At 39.1% G+C, this 26449-nt stretch overlaps 1 protein-coding gene across 1 annotated transcript in view; it reads left to right on the forward strand.

The window, feature by feature from the left end:
- The window catches only part of HDAC8 (histone deacetylase 8), a 179909-nt gene that overhangs the window by 10510 nt on the left and 142950 nt on the right, over positions 1–26449 (forward strand). Inside the window, exons 4-5 of the mRNA XM_043458020.1 lie at positions 23304–23476; positions 25914–26008. Of these exons, the coding sequence (XP_043313955.1) occupies positions 23304–23476; positions 25914–26008 (268 nt within the window). The remainder of the gene's footprint in view (positions 1–23303; positions 23477–25913; positions 26009–26449) is intronic.

A 26449-nucleotide genomic window follows, 5' to 3' on the forward strand; every position in this document is an offset into this window, starting at 1 on the left:
AAGGTCACACAGGGAGTATTAACCATCAGTTACACTGTCCCCAAATTGTCACATGGAAGTATGAAATTTTTCAAAATGAGTTTAACAAGTTTAGGGATTTTTTAAATATATTTGTTTATTTTAATTGAAGGATAATTATTTTACAATATTGTGATGGTTTTGCCATGCATTAATATGAATCAGCCACACTTATACATGCACATGTCCCCTTCATCCTGAGCACCCCCTCACTTCCCTCCCCACCCTATCCCAGAGGAATAGGGTGTCACAGAGCACTGGTTTTGGGTGCTCTGCGTCATACATCAAACTCGCACTGGTTATCTGTTTTACATATGGTAATAGATAAGTTTCAATGCTAGTCTCTGAAATCATCCCACCCTTTCCTCTCACTGAGTTCAAAAGTCTGTTTTTTACATCTGTGTCTACTTTGCTGCCCTGAACATAGGATCATAGGTATCTTTCTAGATTCCATATATACACATTAATATATGGATATTATTATGGATAATGGATTATTATGGATATTATGGATATATGGATAATATAAGTCTTTCTGACTTACTTCACTCTGAATGATAGGCTCTAGGTTCATCCACCTCATTAGAACTGATTCAAACACATTCCTTTTTATAGCTGAGTAATATTCCATTGTGTATATATACCACAACTTCCTTATCCATTCATCTGCCAATGGATGTCTGGGTTGCTTCCATGTCCTAGCTATTATAAATAGTGCTGCAGGGAACATTGGGGTACATGTGTCTTTTTCAATCCTGGTTTCCTCAGGGTATATGCCCAGTAGTGGGATTGCTGGGTCGTGTGTTAGTTTTATTCCTAGTTTTTTAAGGAATTTCCATGCTGTTCTCCATAGCTGTTATGTCAGTTTGCATTCCCACCAACAGTGTAAGAGGATTCCCTTTTCTCCACACCCTCTCCAGCATTTATTTTTTGTAGACTTTTTGATGATGGCCATTCTGCCGGCATGAGATGATACCTCATTGTGGTTTTGATTTGCATTTCTCTAATAATGAGTGATGTTGAGCATATTTTCATGTTTTTCTTAGCCATCTATATGTCGTCTTTGGAGAAATGTCTGTTTAAGTCTTCTGCCCACATTTTAAAAAATTAATTAATTTATTTTAATTGGAGGATAATTTCTTTACAATATTGTGGTGGTTTTTGCCATACACCTACATCAGTCAGCCACGGGTGCACATGTGTCCCCCCATCCTGAAACCCCCTCCCACCTTACTCCCCACCCCATCCCTCTGGGTTGTCCCAGACACCAGCTTTGAGTGCCCTGCTTCATGCATCGATCTTGCACTGGCCATCTATTTTACATGTGGTAATATACATGTTTCAATACTATTCTCTCAAATCATCCCATCCTTGACTTCTCCCACATAGTCCAAAAGCTTATTCTTTACATCTGTGTCTCTTTTGCTGTCTTGCATATAGGATCGTCATTAGCGTCTTTCTAAATTCCATATATATGCGTTAATATGCTGTATTGGTGTTTCTCTATCTGACTTAATTCACTCTGTATAATAGGCTCCAGTTTCATCCACCTCATTAGAACTGACTCAAATGTATTCCTTTTTATAGCTGAGTAATATTCCATTGTTTATATGTACCACGACTTCCTTATCCATTCATCTGCTGATGGCAACTAGGTTACTTTCACGTCCTAGTTATTGTAAACAGTACTGCAATGAACATTGGGGTACATGTGTCTCTTTCAATTCTGGTTTTCTCGGTGTGTATGCCCAGCAGTGGGATTGCTGGATCATATGGCAGTTCTATTTCCAGTTTTTTAAGGAATCTCCATACTGTTCTCCACAGTGTCTGTACCAGTTTGCATTCCCGCAACACTGTAAGAGGATTCTCTTTTCTCTACACCCTCTCCAGCCTTTATTATTTGTAGACTTTTTGATGGTGGCCATTCTTACCAGCCTGAGATGATACCTCAGTGTGGTTTTGATTTGCATTTCTCTAATAATAAGTGATGTTGAGCATCTTTTCATGTGTTTATTAGCCATCTGTGTGTCTTCTTTGAAGAAAAGTCTGTTTAGTTCTTTGGCCCACTTTTTGACTGGGTTGTTCATTTTTCTGGTATTGAGCTGCATGAGCTGCTTGTATATTTCAGAGATTAGTTCTTTGTCAGTTGTTTCATTTGCTATTATTTTCTCCCATTCTGAAGGCTGTCTTTTCACCTTGCTTATAGTTTCCTTCATTGTGCAAAACTTTTTAAGTTTAATTAGGTCCCATTTGTTTATTTTTGTTTTTATTTCTATTACTCTGGGAGGTGGATCATAGAGGATCTTGCTATGATTTATGTCAGAGAGTGTTCTACCTATGTTTTCCTCTAGGAGTTTTATAGTTTCTAGTCTTACATTTAGGTCTTTAATCCATTTTGAGTTTATTTTTGTGTATGATGTTAGAAAGTGTTCTTTCATTCTTTTACACATAGTTGACTAGTTTTCCCAGCACCTTCTCTTGTTGAAGAGACTGTCTTTTCTCCATTGTATATTTTTGCCCTCTTTGTCAAAGATAAGGTGTCCATAGATGCATGGATTTATTTATCTCTGGGCTTTCAATTTTGTTCCATTGATCTATATTTCTGTTTTTGTTCAACTACCATACTATCTTGATGACTGTGTTGTTCAGTCACTAAGTCATGTCTGACTCCCTGTGACCCCGTGAACGGTAGCACTCCAGGCTTCCCTGTCCTTCACTATCTCCCTGAGCTTGTTCAAACTCATTTCTACTGAGTCAGTGATGCTATCCAACCATCTCATCCTCTGTCACCCACTTCTCCTCTTGCCCTCAATCTTTCCCAGCATCAGGGTCTTTTCCAATGAGTCAGTTCTTCACATCATATTGCAGCTTCAGTTTCAATCCTTCCAGTGAATATTCAGGATTGATTTCCTTTAGGATGGTCTGGTTTGATGTCCTTGCTGTCCAAGAGACACTTGAGTGTTTTCCAGCATCACAATTTGAAAGCATCAATTCTTCAGTGCTCAACCTCCTTTATGGTCCAACTGTTACATCCATACAAGACTACTGGAAAAACTATTGCTTTGACTATAGGGACTTTTGTCAGCAAAGTACTGTCTCTGCTTTTTAATATGCTATGTAGGTTTGTCATAGTTTTTCTTCCCAGGAGCAAGCATCTTTTAATTTCATGGCTACAGTCACCATCTACAGTGGTTTTGGAGCCAAAAAAAGGAAATCTGATACTGTTTCCATTGTTTCCCCATCTATTTGTCATGAAGTGATGGGACTGGATGCCATGATCGTCGTTTTGAATGTTGAGTTTTAAGCCAACTTTTCCACTCTCCTCTTTCTCCTTCATCAAGAGGCTCTTTAGTTCCTCTTCACTTTCTGCCATTAAAGTGGTGTCATCTGCATACCACTGTATGGCTGTAGCTTTGTAGTATAGTCTGAAGTCAGGAAGGCTGATTCCTTCAGTTCCATTCTTCTTAAGATTGCTTTGGCTATTTGGGGTCTTTATGTTTCCCTACAAATTATGAAATTTTTTCTAGTTCCATGAAAAATACCATTGGTAGCTTGATAGGGATTGCATTGAATCTTGCAATTGCTTTGGGTAGTATAGTCACTTTCACTGTATTGATTCTGAAAGTATGAAATGTATCACAAGGAGGAAATACCATCCCCAAGAATTCTTGCAGATTTTTATCTCCAGGAATTGTAGCAAAGTCCTTAAAAAAAGAAACCTTTTAAGATTATGCAAATGAACCACATGATCTGTAGTGTACACAGTCCATTTGTTTATGATTTAATTTGTAATTTTATGCATCAAAAACAAGAATAAATATTGAGAGATTTTACTTCTTAGTTTTTTTATTAATTTTAATTTTTTTGATGTGGACCATTTTTAAAAGTCTTTATGAATTTGTTACAATATTGCTTCTATCTTATGTTTGTGGTTTTCTGGCCATGAGGCATGTGGGATTTTAGCTCCCCAACCAGGGCTCGAATCAGCACTCCTTGCATTGGAAGGCAAAGTCCTAACTACTGGAGCACCAGGAAAGTCCCACTTCTTAGGTTTTTAATTTCTAATTAAAGTTTGGAAACATGGAGATTGTGTAAATCTGCTCTTTCCTTTATTTTCAATGGAGAAAATCCTGACTTCCTATGTTAGAAAGTGAATAATGTCACATGTCATTTTATAGAGGTCTCCTTATATAATTAGTTTCTTTTCATGTGGTTTTTAGGGGACTACTATTGCCAAAGGCTTTTAACATTATGCTATTTTGCAACTGAGCTTCCCTTGTGGCTCAGTGGTAAAGAATCCACCTGCCAATGCAGGAGATATGGATGCGATCCATGAGTCAGGAAGATCCCCTTGAGAAGGAAATTCGGCAACCCACTCCAGTATTCATGCCTGGGAAGTCCCATGGACAGAGGAATCTGGTGGGCTACAGTCCATGGGTTGCAAAGAGTTAGACATGACTTAGTAACTAGATAACAACAGGCATAATTTATATCATCTCTTGATCCTGGCAGAAGGCGTATCAACATATAGGGTAGAGATTCTCCATCCATGCTATAATCTGTTCATCCAATACCCGTAAAGTAAAATGAGAGCCAAGGGACATCACTAAAGGATATTTAAGTGAAATGTTTCCTTTCCCTATTGACTTTTAATGTTAATATTTAAAGAAGAGATGTTTTAATGATGATAGGTTCTTCTTTCATTATAATGATAAGTCATCTTGAATTTATCTTCTATCTGGGACTCCAGATTCCTTATCATTCAATTTCCGAAGCAGGTAGATAGATCCTCAGTGAAAGAGAACACAATTATAGCCTACTCCTTTGAGCTTGGTGATGTGGCAAAAGCAATATGAATACATATTCATACATAAATGTTTTAAGCAATACAATTTTTTTTCAAAATTCTCTTTCATCTGATGAGAAGGGAAGAATTCTCCAGAAATTAGCATTTAAGAACAAATAATTTATATAGCCTTACTTCCATCTTCATCCCATTTTCATCACAATCTGAGAGCTGGTAAAAAATCTTTACAAAATTACTCTCTTCAGTTGGGTCACAGCTATACCACCTTGATCATCACTAGATCACACTTAGGCCCAGTGATAAAGGTCATGGAAGCTGCTACTTCTTTGTATAAGCCTTGCACTTTGATCTCAGCCCTCCATAAGTAAGCTATTTGTAGTCAATGTTTTCATTCTGTTTTATAAACTTCTATTCTGCCTCTTTGTGGTATGGCAGATGCAAATTGCCTGTTGTTTCTGGAAAATGGATGACTCAGATACTAATTAAATTCACGGTTAACATTAAGCACAGGTGGAAATGAGGCCAAAGTGGGCCATTCATTTAATGTTCCTAGTTTGATGTGTCTTTTAAAATATTAAATTCAAAAGACATTAAGTGCCTAAGAATATACGATAATTTGGAGGAGGGGCAACTGTGCTTAATTATCTGTGTTGCCCTGGCTGTCACCAGTACTTGATTAGGGTTACAGCGGAGAACTGGTTTTTTCCCTTACCTGATTGATCCTTTGAGCTTTAAATCCAGTGGTTAAAGGGACAGTTCTTATATCCTTCTTCCCCTCTAGATCAGTGGCTTTCATGACCTGTTCCTACACTCCTGTACCAAGTAGCCCTGACACCATGACAGCCCCTACGCCGAGCAGTCTTCCTAGGTGATTTATTTTTTCATGTAAGTTCAGGAGGACTATCTCCTAGGACTTAGTGGGTTTGTTCTGTCTCTATGATGTGTACCTTCTCTGCACTGTTTTTAGTGCTGAATGATCCCTGCCCCCTGGAAAAAGTGACCTGATTCTTCCACAGCAGTTTAATAGCTTCTGATGCTAGAACATGCTCTGAAACTATCCAGAGACAGGAAGACCCAGCTCATAAATGGAAAACTTGAGAATTATACCTTCTAATGCAGGGCTGCTCTGAAAAGAATCCTAAATTTGACTATGTCTGTGCTTGATGGAACATTCTAACTTCAAAATTCATATTATTCCTCTTAGCTGCTCATTACCATGTACCCCCTTGCCCACCCTAATTCTCCCACCTCCCTTGTTCTTTCATCACTGCTCTGTCCCCTCCCTCTAGCCTAAAAAAGCTACCCTTTAGGCTCTGCTCTGAATGCGCCTGACAGTCATTCACCCGGCAGCTGCAGGCACTGATGAGCTGCCTTGTTGAATCCTGTTGATGTGGTCTGTACAGAGATTTAGTTAAATCTGGTGTCCTCTACCTGACAAAAAAGCCCAATGCAAAGTTTGTCTGGGCTTTGCTCTCTGTGTGCTGTTACCCACTGCACTATCGGAAAAGAGCCATACCCATTGGTACTTAAAGCAAGACCAAAGAAAAGACACCTCAAAAAAGCCATATCAAATATCCAGCTAAGTTAACAAGTGAAAGGATATGGATGTGTGCCAGGCACTAAAGGCAGTGTGTTTGCCTAGAGACCATGCAAGTGCTGCTGAAGAGTGAGCTGGATGCTAAGAGGTTTGTGTATGCTTGCTCTGGGCAGGAGAATCCTGTAAAACAAGATGATGGATGCCAGGGTTGGGGCGGGATGGGGAATTGGGGAGAGCCACCTTAAATATATTAGAAATGAAAGTAGAAAAATATCTATCCTATTTAATTATAGGCAAGCCTCACTAACTCAGCCTAATTAGAGGAAAGCCAGTCTGAATAACGGAATATTTTAAAATACATTTTTATTACTTCCAAGCACTGGACATGCTAGTAATTCAAACTACACTAACAACATCATACAGTACCTCAGGGAAAGAGCTTTAAGAATCATTTGTAATTAGCATATCAATTATTTGTATGTAAGTGGATGTGCACAAAGTGCATAAAAAGTTTATTCTCTTAAGTAGGACAAACATTCCCCAGCACAGTCCTGTTTACACTATTAATTTGCTTAGCTAGCCCTTTTTGTGCCAAGATAGATGTATGTAAGACATACTTATTTCCTCAGGGAAGAAAGAATCGCTTCCCTGTGTTTAGTCCAGTAACTAAGAAGCGGAGCGCCACTTAATTGGTTTGGGATTTCCAGGATATGGAGTTTTGAATTTGCATACAGGCTAGAGAGATTTCATACGGAGAAGATCTGGCAGCCATTGCCAGAGACCCAGTTTCCCCATCTGGATTTCATTGGAGTGATCTGGATTTCATCAAGCAACAGGACACTGATCCTAAATGATCCACCAGACACTCTAACATAGGCATGTTTAAAATACATCCTTCCCCCGAAAAATAACTGCTAAAATATGATGAGTTGGAGTTACTCTATGTGCAGTACTTAAAAGTAATAAAAATTCATTTCTTTTAAAGTCCCACAAAAACTGTGCAATATCAAATTAATGATGAAAATCAACCCACAAACTATTTTCTTGCACACCTCATTGTGTGACGGCATTGCCGAGATTTCCAATCATCTGGGAAAGGATATTATATTTTGATGAGCTGCACCAGGTGCTAACTATATGGCAGGATTTTGTCTTTGAATCTTAGGGAGGCCCTCCTGGGTAAAGAAGCGTGAGGGAAGGGCTAGGGGCATGTTTATTGTTAACAAATCATTATTGTCTACCTAAGTTCAAGAATCAGAGCAAGTAGATTGAAAAAGAAGAAGTATCAGGTATATAGGGAGTGTAGAAAATATGATTAGGAAATGAGAAACAGATATGTGCCTATATTTCTACCCATATGTATTAAATTGTGCTCTTGGTAAATTGTGACTTCTTCAAGGCTTAGAGAGTAAAAATTAAATGCAGAGAGCATAAGCACAGGCAGTAAATATACACACAAATGTCGTAACTACAGTTTGGAATAACTCCAACTCTCCCCTTTCCCCCAAGGTCATCACTATCCAGGGTCTGCAAAGGCCAAATAGCTGTTTGGCTTCCAATCTGATTTTTTTGCTAAGAAATCAGAGAAGTCGGTTTCAATTTTAATAATATATTCTCCCAACCTCTATCTAACAGAAAGGCACTTGTGTTTCTGCCCCTTCTTAAAGTGAATTTTGTGTTTGGTGAAAGGTAATAGATTGGCAGCACTGGAAAAGGAATTACTGTATTCCCAGAACAGGTATAACCAGGCAGTGACACTATGAAATTTCTCTCTGCCTTTGGGGAACATTAGAGTACTATTCAGGAAGTCACTGCTATGGTGTGCTGTGCTGAACTCAACAGTATCCTAGTGGGCTGAAGGAATTAACATAGCACTTGAAGGGCCTGACTTAAGGCCATTCATTTATTCATTCAACATTATGGAGTGCTTACCATGTGCCTGGTGCTAGGAGAAGACTTTTGCAAATATTATATCATTTAATCCTCATAATAACCCTGTGAAGGAGAGAATATTCTTGCTTTACAGAGATGGTTCAGAGAATGATTTGTCCAAGTTGCTCCTGCAAGCACTAGATCCAACTTTGTCTGACCCCAAGTGCAGCGTTCTCCCTGACCTCCATGTTGTGGAGGCTACAAAAGAGATGGATGAGACATATGGCCAAATAATGTGATGCAGAGCAAAATGTAATTTGTGCTGTGTGAGTGGTCCTGGTGGTTACAAAGCAATAAAATGTCCTACCCCAGGTCAAATAAAGAGTCATTAGTACAGCTTGACTTAGGATTCATATTTTTTAAGCCTTCTTCAATTTGGGGATTTGGGGTTTGGTTTGGTTTTGGTTTTGGTTTGTTTTGTCTTAGCTCTCCAAGCCAGCCTGCCTCTCCACCCACCCCCACCCCACCCAGATAATATATACTCTGATTCCTAGGGCCTCAGGCCTTTCAGAATGAGGAAAGCCAAAGAGCACTGGGGTTTAGTGAAAAGAGCACTAGATTTGAATTAGAATTAGCATTCTAATTCTAGCTCTGTGGATTCACTCTAGGCTGGTAAGGCTCTTTAATTCTGGATGACTCATTCCCGCCACCCCAACCCCCCCCCCCACCCCCGTGTGAATGAGAATGGTTTACTTCAAAGAGGTAAAGAGATAAGTAATAATAAACTAAAAATAGTGCACAGCCCTTTTTGTTTCCAAGGTGACATATAATTGATAAGTGGAATTACTTACAACAAGGCATATTAGAAGGAGATGCCAGTTAGAATCTGTGTTTCTCTATAATGGACTCAGCAATGCTGAGAGAAAAGATGCCCCCCATAAAATGTAAAAAAAAAAACCCACTACATCTTGAAAATTAAAAAAGCAAAAGCAATGTGAGGGTTGTGTGTTTGGGAAGGTCAAGGGTTTAGAGGTTTGAGGTTGGCTTGTTTGTTTTTATTTTGTAGCTTTGGGTGTTCCCTTTGTTATATGCTGTGTGTTAATAGAATCAGTACAGTTTGTCTGATGCTAAAAGCAGTTTGTCTGATGCTAAAAGCAGAGAGACTTATAAGAAATTAAATGTCTTCCAAGAGGCACCTATGTCCCCTGAACAAAGTGACTTATCATCCTCACCACAGGGAGCCCCCCACCCCAGTTCCCTGCATCCTTGAACAATTTGTAAAAGATATTCAGGAATCACCAAGGCATTTACCGTATGCTGCTTCACCCACCCCCCAACCCCCACAGGTTGAGTTTTTGTTGAGAGAGGACTGAGGGAATTTAAAGGAAACAATACCTGTGAAAAGTTGACTAGCTTCCATTTGGGACTGAGTAGGCAATGGCACCCCACTCCAGTACTCTTGCCTGGAAAATCCCATGGATGGAGGAGCCTGGTAGGCTGCGGTCCATGGGGTCGCTAAGAGTCAGACACAACTGAGCGACTTCACTTTCACTTTTCACTTTCACACATTGGAGAAGAAAATGGCAACCCACTCCAGTGTTCTTGTCTGGAGAATCCCGAGGACGGCAAAGCCTGGTGGGCTGCCGTCTATGGGATCACACAGAGTCGGACACGACTGAAGTGACTTAGCAGTAGCAGCAACAGTGATTCTTTAATGCAATCCCCCCTCTGAATCCCATCCAATGCAATAGGTTTAAAATGTTTATCAGACAAAGGGTGTTGCTGTTGTTGTTCACTCACTCAGTCGTGTCCAACTCTTTGCCACCCCATGGACTGCAGCACGCCAGGCTTCCCTGTCCTTCACCATCTCCCAGAGCTTGCTCAAGCTCATGTCCATTGTCGGTGATACCATCAAACCATCTTATCTTCTGTGATCCCCTTCTCCTCCTGCCTTCTGTCTTTCCCAGCATCAGGGTTTTTTCTGTCAGGCGAGTGTATGCTCCTCGGTTTTTGTCTCATCACAACAAAGATTTGGAGTGACGGACATTAAAGCCCCCGTCGGCGTGTCACAGCTCTCGGGTTTTGGACAGACAGTGTTATAGTTCTGAGGTCTCAAACGGACCGTATTATAGCTCTTAGATAAATCAGTGTTACAGCTCAGTGTTACAGCTCTATTTTATTTAGATAATAGCAGGAAAATCCATATTCGAGGCGTGAGGGCATGCCAACCCAAAGATGCGAAGAGAAGAGCGCCCCAGTGCGCGGGAGAGAGCGAGCTAGCTTTAGCTCCTCTTTTTATGTTTTTTTCCTCCCCCTGGGCCTGCCCTATGTAAATTGGGCCAGCCAAGAGTGCTGTTTCTTCTACCTGAGGTCCTCACTCCAATCCTTGGACCTTCCTTTGTTCTATTTTCGCAGGTTTTTCTCTTCCTTGTCTTTTAGCCACCGCCATTTTGGACTCCTTTTCTCTATTCTAACTACCTAACACTTCCAATGAGTCAGTTCTTCGCATCAGGTAGCCAAAGTATTGGCGCTTCATCTTCAGCATCAGTCCTTCCAATGAATATTCAGGGTTGATTTCCTTTAGGATTGACTGGTTTGATCTCCTTTCAGTCCAAGGGACTCTCAAGAGTCTTCTCTAACACCATGTTTTGCTGTTGGCAATAACTTTTCTCAGCTTGACTTTGGAAGCTCACCATGTTAATAGCAAATATTTTTCTCTTCTTTCCCTCTACTTCCTGTCCTTGGTTTTTCAACTTTGAATTCCTCATTTTTTAAATTTCTGTTGAGGAAGTCTCCAGAGGGTGCTGAAGATGCTTATTGGAATATATAAAGATGATAAGGCTGGTCTAGGCTGGTTTGCAAGCAAGAAAGTCAGGAGACGAATCTACTGGGAAGGTGCACCCATTAGAGGTCTGGCTATAGAGGGCCAAGTTTGGGTTACTAAATCTATCACCAGCATTGATTAAGAGTAGCTGTCACACCATCTCTCTGGCATCCCATCGTTCTGAGAGAAATGTTTTAGAATTTTAAGTATTTAAAAACAAATAAAGCAAAACCAGGTTCCACCCCTGGTATTAGAGGTAAAGTGGCACCAGTGAATGATCCCAAAGGCACTCCATAGAAGCTATGATCTACCATGATGGAGTAAAAGAAAAGGGAATAATGCTACAATTTGGTTCTTGGGCTTTTCCTCTTATCTAAAAGCATCATTAATGCCTTCACCCCTGGCTTTTTTCAGCCTCTAGCACCAACCACCTTCCCCAGACCAATGCGTGTAGAAACAGCTGCCACAACTTCTCTTCCACATTTGCACAGCTTTGTCTGAAAAGCAGACTGCTCAATACTGAGGAATCAGGTTTCTCATCAAGATAATTGCATTTTAAATGAATATCTTATGTGTTTATGGGGAAGTAACTAATGTAGTATAATGAGATGCCTGTCTTCTCCCTCCTTTCTGGGTAAGTGATTTTATACTTTCCCAAAACCTAAAATTAATGATTTGCAGTGTACTAAATGGTATTGTTACAGTGGTTAGGGAAACTTTCCCAGAAGCAATCTGGGATATTTCATTCATTTATTCATTTAATAACTATTTATTGAATGCCTCCTATATATACAAAGTACTGAGTTTACCCTCAAAGAAGCTGGTGGAAATTTGAAAATTATAGATACACAGAGAGATACACATGTGTATTCATGTTCATACACGTTCTAATAAAATGAAATGTGGAAAGTTATAAGAACCATAAGAGATAAACTGCGATGGGTACTCAACGGGAGAAAATACTTCAGAAAAGGGCTTAATTGAAGAGATAACATTTGATCTGTTTTCTAAAGGGTAGCTAATCACTGTATCTTTACAAAGTGTGTAAATGTGTATGTGTCTATGAAATCTGAGTCAAGTTTAAATGTGCAAGATTGCAAGAAAGAGCTCTATGCAGAGGGTACAACCAGATCAAAGTCAGAAAAGGCTGAGCTCTGTCCACAGAACAGCAATAGTCTAGTTTTCTGGACTGTGAAGTGCATGAGAGGGACAATTTGCAAAGAAGATTGGAAAAGTGGGTGGGAACCACTTTGTGCAGGAGCTGGAATTCTTAGCAATGAAAATTTGTACCATGTTCTGTAAGCATTTGGGGAATTGCCAAAGGTTTTAGAATGAGGGTATAGTATAATTAGAGCTTGCTCAGGAAGGCTAACACTAAAAAAATAATAATGCAATGCCTGCTACTGCTATTATACAAGATAGCATGTGAAGTGGCTGGCACAAGCACATGAAGCACAGTAAAATGTGGAAGCTAGTATATGGGAGTGATTTAGAACATGGACTTGTGCCAGGAGGCCTGGGTTCAAAAGCCAGCTCTGATATTTAATAGCTATAGATCTTCTACAGATTTCTTAACCTTTCTATGCTGCTGTTTCCCCATCTATAGAATAGGATTAATGATAATGGCTTTTATAAATTGTTTTGAGAGTCAAATGAGCTAATACATATAAAATACATAGAATAGTGCTCAGTTTTTAATAAAGTACTTGGTAAGTGTTAGCTGCTATTATTATCATTTTTTATTCATGAAGGAGATGGAATTTGAATGAGCCTTTAAAGAATAGATACACTATAGACATGTAGAAAGATGACTTTCAGGCACAAGGAAGTGAATGACAAAAAGAAAGTGCAAGGTGAGGGGGGTGAACCATGGACTGTTCAGTTTGCCTACAGAAGAATATGGGTTAAGGAGTTATTGGAAAATAAGATTCAACAGGTAGGCTGGAATCATATCATGAAGGACTTTGAATCATAGGCTAAGAATTTTAGGCATCATCTAAAGACGGTGGAAGGACTTCCCAGGTGGTGCTAGTGAAAAGAACCTGACTGCTAATGCAGGAGATGTAAGAGATGTGAGTTCGATCCCTGGGTTGGGAAGATCCCCTGGAGGAGAGCATGGCAACCCACTCCAGTATCCTTGCCTGGAGAATCCCATGGACAGAGGAGCCTAGCGGACTATAATCCATAGGGTGGCAAAGAGTTGTACATGACTGAAGCAACTTAGTGTGCATGCACCCAAAAACAGTGGATAAATATTGAATGTTTATGAGTAAGGAAGTAACTTGATCAAAACCTTCCCTAAGGAAAATTCATCTGATGTCTGCGTGTGTGTGTGTGTGTGTGTGTATGTGTGAATGTGTGTGATGGATTAGAGAGGGAAGAGACTTGAGGCAGAGAAATTAATTAGGAAGCTATTGGTGTAATCCACAAGGAGGTCATAAGTGTTAAAGTACTGCCTTGAGAGTGGAAAGGAGGCTATAGGAGAGATATTGGTGCAAGTTTGGTAACTGAAGAGGAGCAAGGAAAGAGAGGAATCACAAAGAGCCTAGGAGTTTTGAACATGAATTACTGGAAGGATGAAGTGTTGTTAGCAGAGACAAGGAATAGGAGAAATAGGATGATAGGTTCAGAATGGTGAAAATGGAGCTGTAAATCACAGATGACTTTATAAAAATCGACAACCTGATCCTAAATTTATATGAAATTCAACCTGGAGTAACCAAAAATATCTTGAAAAGGAAGAACAATGTTGGAGCCCTTCCCAACTTTATAACTTACTGCAAAGCTACTATAATCAAAGCAGTGTGGTGCTGGCAATGAGGCTAGACATACAGAGAAGTGGAATAGAGTTCAGAGTTCAGAAATATGTACAGTAAATTGATTTTACTCAAAGAGTGCCAAGACAATGGGGAAAGAATAGTCTTTTCAGCAAATGGTGCAGGGATAACTGAATCACATGCAAAAACAGTGAATTTGGATCCATACCTCACACCATATACAAAAATTAAGTCCACATAGCCTGAGAAGTCTAAATGTAAGAGCTTAAACTATAAAACACTTGGGGAGAAAACACGGATATAGATGTTAATGACCTTGAATTAGATAATGCTCTCTTAGACATGATACCAAAAGCACAAGCAACAGAATAAATATACATAAATTGGATTTCATCAAAATTTAAAGCTTGTGCCTCAAAGAACACTATCAAGAAAGTAATAGACAACCCATAGAATGGGAGAAAATTTTTGCAAGTCATCTTTAGAAAGACTAAAGATAGTGAAAGTGAAGTTGCTCAGTCATGTCCGACTCTTTGCGACCCCGTGGACTGTAGCCGACCAGGCTCCTCTGTCCATGGAATTCTCCAGGCAAGAATACTGGAGTGGGTTGCTATTTCCTTCTCCAGGGGATCTTCCCTACCCAGGGATTGAACCCAGGTCTCCCACATTGCAGGTAGACGCTTTAATCTCTGAGCCACCAGGGAGGCCCAGAACAGTGCTAAAGTTAAAGTTAAGTCGCTCAGTTGTGTCCGACTCTTTGTGACCCCGTGGACTGTAGCCCACCAGGCTCCTCCGTCCATGGGATTCTCTAGGCAAGAGTACTGGAGTGGGTTACCATTTCCTTCTCCAGGGGATCTTCCTGACCCAGGGATCAAACCCAGGTCTCCCACGTTGCAGGCAGACGCTTTAACCTCTGAGCCACCAGGGGCACTGTCAAAAGACAGAGGAGTGGGTGGTTCCCCAATGGCTGGGATGATCTTCCCACTCTTTAGCATATGAATTCACCCTGCTTGCAAAACCTAGCCAGGCGGCATTCCTTGCAGTACCCTGTAGAATGGGTGCTTCTCTCTGAATCCTAACAAATCCACATCTTACCTATCACTTTGTCTCTCACCGAATTTTTGCAATACAAGGGACTTGTATTTATAATATATCAACACTTACAAATCAGTATTAAAAAGAAAAATGACTCAATTTTAAAATGGGCAAAGGAATTACATAGATGTTGCTCTAAAGAAGATATACAAATGACCAAAAAGCATGTGAAAAGATACTCAGCATCATTAGTCATCAATGAAATGCAAATCAAAACCACAATGAGATACCACTTTATACCCACTAGGATTGATGGATAAACAATCAATTGTTTAAAAAACAAAACAAGGACAGAAAATAACAAGTGTTGGTGAAGATGTGAAAGAAGAATTGGAACCCTCATCTGTTATACATTGCTGGGGGGAGTGTAAAATGGTGCGGTCCCTGTGGGAAACAGTCTGGCAGTTCCCTCAAAAGCTTAAATATAGAGTTACCATATGACCCAGCAATTCTACTCCTAGGTATTTCAGAGAAATGAAAACGTGTCCACAGCAACATTTCTTGTATTAGCCAAAAAGTATAGAAGTAACCCAAATGTCCATCAACAGATAAATGGTGAATAAAGAAAATGTGGTATATACAAATAATAATTTGGAGAAGGAAATGGCAACCCACTCCAGTATTCTTGCCTGGAGAATCCCAGGGACGGAGGAGCCTGGTGGGCTGCCATCTATGGGGTCACACAGAGTCAGACACGACTGAAGTGACTTAGCAGCAGCAGCACAAATAATGGAGTATGATTTGACCATAAAAACGAATGAGGTACTAATACATGGATGAACCTTGAAAATAGTATGCTAAATGAAATGAAAGAAGCCAGTCACAAAAGACCACATATTATATAATACCATTCATATGAAAGGTCAAAATTAGACAAATCCTTAGAGACAGAAAGTAGGCTCATGGTTGCCAAGGTCAGGGGGTGAAGAGTGGTGGGAGTGGGTAGTAACTGCTGTTGGGTACGTGGTTTTTTTGGGGGATGATAAAAATGTTCCAGGGAATTCCCTGGCAGTCTGTTGGTTAGGACTCTGCACACTCACTGCCAAGGGCCCAAGTTCAATCCCTAGTTGGGGAATTAAGATCCCACAAGCCTTGTGCTGCAATCAATAAAAAAAGTTCTAAAATTCATTATGGTGATGGTTGCACAACTCTGTGAGTATACTAAAAGTTGTTGAGTTGTGCCCTTTAAATGAGGGAATTGTATGGTATGTGAATATCGATAAAGGTTTAAGAAAAAAAAATGTTTAAGTCTTTAGTGGAGCTACAGCCATTGATGATGACCAGCTGCAGATCTTTGAGCAGTATGCACTATCAGTTGGTCCTGAAAAGTTGATAAAGATTACAGAGAAAAGACTTTTGGATATCATGACACAGAGGTCTAGTCTCTCCCTTCAGGAGAGCAATTTCAGGAGAGCAGTGAGATAAAAAACGGGATTGCAAGAAGTATGTATAGGTAGCCAATAAGTAGACAAATTTTGTGATGAAGAAAACAGGATGAAGAGATGGACAACTTGTAACCTAAAGGAACTGAATCAGTAGGAAGGCAGAGACTAAAGATGTGAAAGATCTCATTGGTGATACATGGCTCTTAGAGCAACTGGAAATAGGATCTAGTGCTCAACTGGTGAAATTAGCCTCAAGGAAGAGAAGGAATATGAGGGAAGACATTTTCAGGTAAAGAAAAGAGGTAGAAGGCATTTATTAGACATAGCTTTGACTAGCTCACTTAAGCATGAAGCAGAAAAAAGTTTGATCTGGAAAGATATATATCAAACTTTTTCTGATCCTTGACTGAGCTGATTGAAACTATGTGTAATGAATCAGGAATTACCTTTGGAGAGGGAGTAAAGATGGGGAAAAGGAGATTTTTCCCCCTTTTATTTGATAGACTTTTATGTTTGATTTTTTTAGCATGAAGAATTTACTTTCAGTATAATTGTATTTTTTAAAAATTAGACTAGATGCTGCAAGAAATGTAGTTGTTTACCAATTGGAGGTGAAGCAAATGGTTGCCAAGCTGCACAGAGGGAGTGGCACATGTTAATCACTCAATAAATGTTTATGGAATTTGTTAAGTTGGAGTTGTAACATCAGCTGTAGAAGATGAAACTGGTTTGATTTCTCAGCTTTCTCCAGCAGAACAGAGCTGAAAATTCTGACAGTGTGATTTATCCAAAGGCTAAAGATTAATAAGGCTAAAATGACAAACATGTTAGGGAATTAAGTATGTTTAAAATGACAGATAATATTCTCCAAAACAATTAGTAAAGCACGAGTGAGGACAAAAGGTGGGCTGATGGATGTTGAAAATAGAAGAAAGACTAGGACACAGGAGTTATAATGAGAATAAAGAGTAAGTTCAATGGAGGAAACATGGAAGGATAGCAAATTGTACACAGAAAAGGTAGTTCAGAGTCTTAGACGTGAAGCAATTCCAAGTGCTTCCTTATCATGTTCCAAAGCATGACTATGCCCAGGGAAAAGTCAAACAGAGTGCAGAAGGACATCACTATTATTCAAAAGGTGAAGAAACTAATGTCAGCGAACTAGGAGGGTCACAGGGGGAAGCAGCATATCTCTCTTGTTCAATGCAGTAAACTCATTGCCCAACCTAGTGTGTGGCAAATAAGCATTCTATTAACATTTCTTGAATGAATGAATGAATGAATGACTAAGGTAGCACTTATCATAGTTATTTGTTTTCCTGTCTTCCTCCCTTACTGGACCAGGAACTCGTAGGGTCTTGCTTGTTTCTATATCTCTAGTGCCCAGAATAGGGAAGAGTAGGTACTTGAATCAAGATTTGAATGAGTGAATGAATATTGAACTGCAGAGAATGATAGCAAGGAAATGAAAAGACAGAAAAATTGTGAACCAGATACCAAAATCCTCAAGGAAGTTGAAAAGAATACATTATAGGTCTGTAGATAAGAACGTTGATAGTATTTGCTTAGTATAAGCAAATGACATTGACCTTAAAAGAGGAGAGACTGATGAGAGGGAGGAAAACTCAATTTGGAAGTTAAAAATAAGGAATATACCCAATTTCTGTCCTTGTGTTCCCTGTGAATTCTGGAAGAATGGGCCATGTGTTTTCTCCCTTGACCCCCACCATAACCAATCTGTCACCTAACCCTTTCAATTTTTTCCAAATTTACCTCACTATGCTTCCTGTTGCTCTTGTGCCCAGAATGCTTTAAGACCCTTTTTACCAACATCTTTACCTCCAGTCTTCCTCTCTTTGGCCTTGCAGGCAACAGCAAAAATCAAAATTCCTAATAAGCATTAGTTTTGAATAGCATCAGTACTGGTCTCAGACTTCCTCAGTGTTTCCCATTAGAGCATTAAACCAAAGGAAAACTTCCAGTTTTCAATTTGAGTGTCCACCATGTAGTCCTCTCACATGAGGTGAGCTGTCCTCATTTCTAGCGCTTTGACATTTACACTGTGTACAAAATACCCCACCTTTTTCAAAGCTTCTAATTACCTTTTTCTCTACCCATCTAAAGCCCTGAGCACTCATTTAAAAAAGAATTCTCATTTTCCCTTCCTGGCTGCTATTAAAACAATTCTCCCAGTAACACCTGCCTTCCTTTATCCTTTCCTCTCCCCTAGTACCAAACACTCAGGACTGGTACCAACACTCATATGCTTTTCTTGTGTGTCAGTGTGTATTGCCTGATTGATTCTACCATAGGACTATCTCCCAAATCCAACTCTTCCCTCTGAGCCTTCCTGCCACTGACTTGGATGGTGGCAAAAACCTCCTGATAAACTTCACTTTATCCTGCGCTATAATCAGAGGATCTTTTAAAAATGTAAATTTAATCATGCCTTGTGCATATGGCACATGTGTGCATGTGCACACACAATGTTTGAGACATTTCATACCTTTTAATGAATTCTTTTTTTATTGAAGTATAGTGATTTACAATGTTGAGTTACTTTCTGATGTATAGCAAAGTGATTCAGTTATATACTTGTTTGTGTGTGTCTGCTAATCCCAAACTCCTAATTTATCCTTCCCTCACCCATTTCCCCCTTTGGTAACCATAAGTTTCCCATCCAAGTACTAACCAGGCCCGACCCTGCTTAGCTTCCGAGATCAGACGAGATCGGGCGCGTTCAGGGTGGTATGGCCGTAGACTGGTAACCATAAGTTTATTTTCTATGTCTGTGACTATTTTGTAACTAAATTCATTTGTGTTATATTTTAGATTCCACATATAACTGATATTATATGGTATTTGTCTTTGTCTGACTTACTTCACTTAGTATGATAATCTCTAGGTCCATCCATGTTGCTGCAAATGGCATGATTTCATTCTTTTTATGGGCAAGTAGTATTCCACTTTGTGTGTGTGTGTGTGTGTATACAAACACAGTATACCATATTTTCTTTATCCATTCATCTGTCAATGGGCATTTAGGTTGCTTCTATGTCTTGACTACTGCAAATAGTGCTACTGTTAACACTGGGGTGCATTTATTTTTTTGAAATAGAGTTTTCTCTGGATATATGCCCAGAAGTGGTATTGCTAGATTATAAGGTAGCTCTATTTTCAGTTTTTTAAGGAATATTCATATTGTTTTCCATAGTGGCTGCACCAGTTTACATTCCCACCAACAAAGTAGGAGAGTTCCCTTTTCTCCACACCCTCTCCAGCATTTGTTATTTGTAGACTTTTTTTAAATTTGTAGACTTTTTAATTATGGCCATTCTGACCAGCATGAGATAGTTTTGATTTGTGTTTATCTTATAATTAGTGATGCTGAGCATCTTTTTTTTTCCATTTATTTTTATTAGTTGGAGGCTAATTACTTTACAATATTTGCTGAGCATCTTTTTACATGCCTATTGGCTATCTGTATATCTTTGGAAAAATGTGTATTTGGGTCTTCTGCCTATTTTTTGATTGGGTTGATTTTTTGTTGTCATTATTGAATTGTATGAGCTATTTGTGTATTTTGAAAATTAAGCCCTTGTCAGTCCATAAATTGCAAATATTTTCTCCTATTCTGTAGGTTGTCTTTGTTTTGCTTATGGATTCCTTTGCTATGCAAAAGCTTATAAGTTTGACTCAGTTCCATTTGTTTATTTTTGCTTTTATTTCTATTGCCTTGGGAGACTGATCTAAGAAAAATATTGGTACAATTTAGAGACATTTCATAGCCTCTAAGTAAAAATCCAAACATTAGCCTGCCTGGTCTATCTGGGCCTTTGTGCCCTAAATCATGTTTACCTTACCAGCCTCACTTCCACCACTTCCTGTTCCAAGCCTTCATGCTCTGGTGTGTGCAGTTCTTCCTCTAAGCCTAGTCCCTTACCCATAATCCCCACAACCCTCGCTGCTTCCTTCCCCTACCTTCACCCCATGTGCCAGTAAATATTTCCTAGACTTTTTTTTTTTTTTTACTTATTTCAAGATAATCATAGATTCATAGGAAGTTGTAACGAAATGTATAGACGAGTCCCATGCACTCTTCCTCCTGCCTCCTCCAATGTTGCCATCTTGCACAATTATAGTATAACATCAAAATCAAGAAGTTGACATTGGTACAATCTATACAGCATATTCAGTCTTAACCAGTTATACATGCACGTGTGTGTGTGTGTAGCTCTCTGGGATTTTATCACGTGTAGCTTTGCATAACCACAACCACTAGCACAATCAAGGTATAGAACTGTACCATCACCACAAGGCTCTCATGCTACCCTTTTATAGTCACATTCATTCCTAACTCCTAGCAATCACTAATCTCTTCATCTCTCTAATTGTTGTTTCACCAATGATAAATAAGTGGAATCATGCTATACAGATTTTGAGATTGGTCTTATTCACCAAGCATCATTCCCTTGAGATCCATCCATGTTTTTTGTACATGTCAAGAATTTCTTTTTGTTGATTAACAATATTCCAGTGCTGTGAGTATACCACAATTTGTTTCACCATTCACTGGCTGAAGTACATTTGAGTTGTTTCTAGTTTGGGTCGTTAAAAATAAAGCTGCTATGAACATTCAGGTACAAATTCTTATATGAAAATAAGTCTTAATTTCTCTAGAATAAATGCCCAAGAGTGCAATTTTTAGATTGTATGGCAAGGGCATTTTATGTTTGTATTGCTTTCTTTATCTTTTGTTACACTTCATTGCTGCATGCAGGCTTTGTTCAATTGCGGTGAGCAGAGGCTACTCTTCTCTATGGTGCATGGGCTTCTCATCGGGTTCTCTTGTTGCAGACCGCAGGCTCAGTAGTTGCAGTGTGCAGCTCTAGGGCACTTGGGCTTCAGCAGTTGTGACACACAGACTCAATAGTTGCAGTTTGCAGACTTAGTTGCTCTGCAGCATGTGACATCTTCTCATTCCTGGACCAGAGATCAAACCCATGTCCCCTGCATTGGCAGGCAGATTCTTATCCACTGCACCACCAGGGAAGTCCACAAGTCCATTTTTAGTTTTGACGGAACTGCTAAACTATTTTCCAGAGTGGCTATACTGTTTTACATTCCCACCCAAAAGGTATGTGTGATCGAGTTTCTCCACATCCTCACCAGCAATAGATATTTTCACTGTTTTTCATTTTAGCCATTTTGATAGGTGGTTCATTGTACATCTTCTCCTCTTGTAAGACCTCACAAGAGTTACACTACCTCCTCCTCTGTGCCATCTCTGATACTTCTTTTTTCATCATGTTTTAATTATTTATTAACATAGTCCAAGTCCTCCCCTCTGCTCTGAGCTACATGAAGATAAGAACTGTGTCATATTCATCTTTTTCTTTTCCTGCAGCATCTGGTACAGTTACATACTAGATACACAGAGGGCACTCAGTAAATGTGTGCAAAATGAGGGAATGCATGAAAATGAAAAAAAAAACATTAGTCTTGCTTGCCTCCCCATCCTCCCCATCAAGCTATAAACCCCTTTAAAACAGAAATCACGCCTTCCTCTGTGTCTCCTGGCAGCAGCTAATAGGGTGCTCTGTATGTATAGCTGCTCAACAAATGTTGGCTAACTATTCAGGTGGCTTATCTTCCCTCTGCACTCAGGAGATAAGCACATGAAAGAGAGAATAGGCCCGAGTATTTCTGTATTAAGGATCATATGTCATAAATTTTATAATATTCTTATAATCTCCACAATCACTGAATATTTGTCTACATAGATGAGAAATCAAAACAAACTGGTCTTTTGAGTCAAAGAATGCCTCTGTAGCTGAGCAGTTTTCAATAGTTTTCAGTGCCCTGGTTACATATGAATTTTGGAGGACAGCATTTCATATCCCTGCATTCTTTTTGCAGTTTCAGAAGAATCTGGAATTTTTCTGTTTTTACTCCACTGGTATAATTTGACATGTTGATTATGAAGGGGTCATTAACTGCAACATTTTTATCACTTTTTGACTCTGCATTTTCTCAACTCTGAAGTATGTTAATTTGCACTTGTTTGTATGTCTCTGTAAGAGTTACTCAAGCCCTCGAGGACTGGCATTTGTCTAGGAGCTAGATTGTAAGCCCCTTGAGAACAGGGACCTTATAACTCCTAGGAATGCATTCTGGGCATTGTCAACATTCAATTAATGATAATGCTAGAAGCCTGACTAAGGTCATCTGTCACAGTGATAACTTCCTTTTCATCTCTAAGGCTTCTGTCAAAAAAAAAAAAACAAAAAAGCTGTTAGGTTGATTTGGTAGCATTGAATGATTCTACCCAAAATTATGTTCATTATTACCCACTACACTTTGTTCTTTGGAGTGCTTTCAGATTTATAGTTTTGGCTCAATTGTTGCAGTTTCCTTCCCTATAATACCCTGGTTACATACAAATTGGAGGAGGGGGGGTTGTATTTCATAACCCAGAAGTCCTTTAGCCTAATAAAAAGTAAGCTGATAACATCTATGCTTTCAAAAAGAGTTTAATTCTCCTCACCAGCCCTCATTGATAAGTAGGTGATAAACTCCAAGTATTTTAAAATCTTAAGTTATCAGAAATAATCATTCATTCAGTATATTGTCCTATTTTCACAGATTGAAAATAATGTAAAGGTGTGCAGTATGTCCTATGGCTGTTGAATTAAATTAAGATGGATATTTAAAGGAAATTTGAGTTCTAAAATAGAAAAGTAAATTTGGTCCTTGGTGAGGATGAAAGTGGGGGGGGAAATTTTTAGTATGTCAGGTTTATCGAGGTATATTTTACATAAAGTCTGATTTACCCCTTTTAGATGGAAAGTTTGATGAATTGACAAGTTGGGTTTTTTCCTTTCACTATTTGCTGATTCAGCTATACCTCCAACTACCCTCACGACCAACCTTAGACCAAACAGACTTATCTTTTTCTGACATTTTATTTACTTTTTCTTTTCCACAGTGTACTAAAGGAAGTGTACATAGCCTTTAATCCCAAAGCAGTGGTCTTACAGCTGGGAGCTGATACAATAGCTGGGGATCCCATGTGCTCCTTTAACATGACTCCAGTGGGAATTGGCAAATGTCTTAAGTACATCCTTCAGTGGGAGTTGGCAACACTCATCTTGGGAGGAGGTAAGTACAAAGAAAGGTCACCAGGAGAATTTGTTGACCTTCTGTCAAGTTTTGTCCATTGACACTAAGGAAAACTTGGCTTTGTTAGATTGGATAATACCAGGCTGCCATGGTCCACAAGCCTGAGTCAATGAATTCTGCCACCTTCATGGTTCAGCATAAGGAAGTACTCTTGACACATTTTTCTTCAGCCTGGCATGTGCATTGACTCCTTGACACTCTGAAGTCTAAGTTTCCATTCCTGAAGCAAAGGTGCTTTGAATAAAGGTGACATCAAATCTTATTTAAAAAAGAGGATGTTGAGCCCAGTGGACTTTGATCCATCTTCTCTCAGGATCACCTTTGATTCCCAGTTCTAATCTTTTGGAAACATACCACTAAAATTCTAACCCTACTCACATACAAGTAATAAACACATGAATTAATTGAATATCTAAGCTGAATTCAAGAACAACTTCTTCCCCACTAAAAAAGCATGGATTTGTTACAATAAAGCAAAATTGAGAGATCTAAAGCATCTCTTGGGCATTCTTGCCTTCAGAGTATTCTTATATTTTATAGTATTTAACCAACAGAAAGCTGGGTCTATTCAATAGAAGCATTTACACACTTGTGAAAAGGACCTTTCACAACCTGAACTACCTTTGATGATGCTTTGCTTGGAATCTTCTATCTGGCACAATCTTTATTTTGTTAAATGAATAGTGTGTTCAAATAACATGGTCAAGCAGATTGAGCTTAAAGTGTATGTATTATGGAAGTGCTAATAGTTTGCTGTTTGTCAACCTGTTGTAAAAACCAAATTAAAGGAGACTGTGGGGAGGCCTTATGAAAATGAGTGAGAATTTAACATAAATACCCAAGCATGGTCCTTTGGCAGCTTCAAACCCTAGAGGGATTGAAATTAAAGGTGCTTACAAGAGACAACCTCTTTCTGAAAAGCTGGCAAGAAATGTATTAACTTCAACTCAGGGAAAAGATAAAATTGATAAGCACTATGGACATATTACTTTCCTTGACAGCACTAAAGACAGTGATTATGATACAGGTAGGGCCAGAGGGAAGAAAAAAAGCTCTTTCCACTACATACATCTGTGTGAATTCAACTTTTGTTTGAGGTTACAGCCTTTACTTTAGAACTTTCAAAGCCTCTTTGCTTTCTCAGCCCCAAGTCTTGGCTTTAGAATATATAACCCTTCTTATGCAATATGTGTATTCCTGAAAATACCAGTGCATAAGTGGGAATTCTTGCAAATTATATTGTATGCCAGAGAGAACTTGCTACCTAAAACCTATGGGGATTCCTTTTGAAATCAAATAATCATACCCAATAAGCTGATCTGATAAATTCAGATTTTCCATGTTGGCAGTGTTTAAAGGAATACTGGTATTATTTCACTTAAATTCTCAACCCCCAATAACACATAGACAATTGGCAGAGAGGGCCACATCCCCAAACTTCAGTGGACTCCAATAAAGCCAAAAAGATACATTGCAGAAGCCCCAGCATCCCTGACCTTACACGGAATAGAAAGGCTTAAGAAAAGGGTGGCCATATCTCAATTTTTACATGTTATTCCAGTAAAAGTATTAATAGTGTCCCTTTTTACTCTTAAAAATGTACTATTGTGGGTGATAAATGATATGGTCACCCTACCTAAAATAGACCAGATTGTATTTCCCTCAGACTCCTCTGAGGTTAGGAAATTGTTCCATTTTATCCTTACACTCTTGGAATTTAGCTAAAGGCCAATGTTCTAGCCCTTGCATGGCAGAACACATCTATTCAGCACAAAAATATGCTGATTATTAGCCAATATAATATGGCTGCTGGGTGACTGTGACAGGACCTGACGAGGTGGGTCAGAGCATCAATCAATAGTTCCCTTCCTCATCTTATTCTCTTTGATCTCTGCCACTATGCCTGTGTTTTGTGGAGAAAAGGAATGCTGATATGAAAAGAAGGAAGTCTATTTCTGTCAGCATTTTCTTTTTCTCTTTCCTGGAGGTTTCCAGGGCTGTATCTGCCAATAGATTTAATATACAAATCACATCTAGCAGTCATTTTATAGAATTGTTACAAAATTCATCACAGAAACCTTTACTTTGAGTAGGTCATCTCAAAAGATACAGGTTTCTTGGTGGAATTGAGGAGCTTGGAGTCCTCTGGAGCATATTCATTCAGAGATGAGAGTCTTTTGATCTTTGTAGGCTTTGGACTTCCCAGTTCCACACTGCATGATCTGATTGGTTCGCTTAAGTCTGCCTACTAAGTGGTTCAAAAATATCATTAAAGATGCATAGGTACAATTTTGCAAGTTAGAATTATCTTTTTAGCCCTTTTATTAAAACATTTTCTCTCCTTCCTTACCCCCCTTCCCTCTCCTGCTGTTTTGTGACTATTCTTTCCTAACTTCACAATTCTTGATGGAGACAGGAGGCTATAACCTTGCCAACACGGCTCGATGCTGGACATACTTGACCGGGGTCATCCTAGGGAAAACACTATCCTCTGAGATCCCAGATCATGAGGTAAGTAAGGCTCTGACAGTCCTCTCTTCTTTAAGGGGAAGAGCTGAGTCATTCCACCTAATCAAAATCACGTCCTCACCACTCAATACTGTTTTGTTGAGAGACACTCCAATAACAATAACACACTGTCTTGGCAGAATAGTGGGCTCTTGTTCCAAAATATCCAAGACCTTCTGCCTTTTTTTTTATAAGAGATCTCAAAGGCCAACCAACTTTAATTTCTCAATTAATTACAGAGACTGTGGGAAGGGGTCACCTGTTCATACAAAGAAATCTTTGGAATATGTTTATTTTCATCCCCTAGTCTCAAAACAGAAGAGGTAATTTTTTTAAATATAGAAACTGGGTTCTCCTCTATCTTTAAAATGTCCTATAGGCAGTATGTTGCACCTCTGTTCTTTCGTGGTAGTCCTGATCTCTCACTTTACTTTGGCTGATGTA

The sequence above is a fragment of the Cervus canadensis genome, chromosome X (assembly GCF_019320065.1).
Source record: "Cervus canadensis isolate Bull #8, Minnesota chromosome X, ASM1932006v1, whole genome shotgun sequence".
Lineage (NCBI taxonomy): Eukaryota > Metazoa > Chordata > Mammalia > Artiodactyla > Cervidae > Cervus > Cervus canadensis.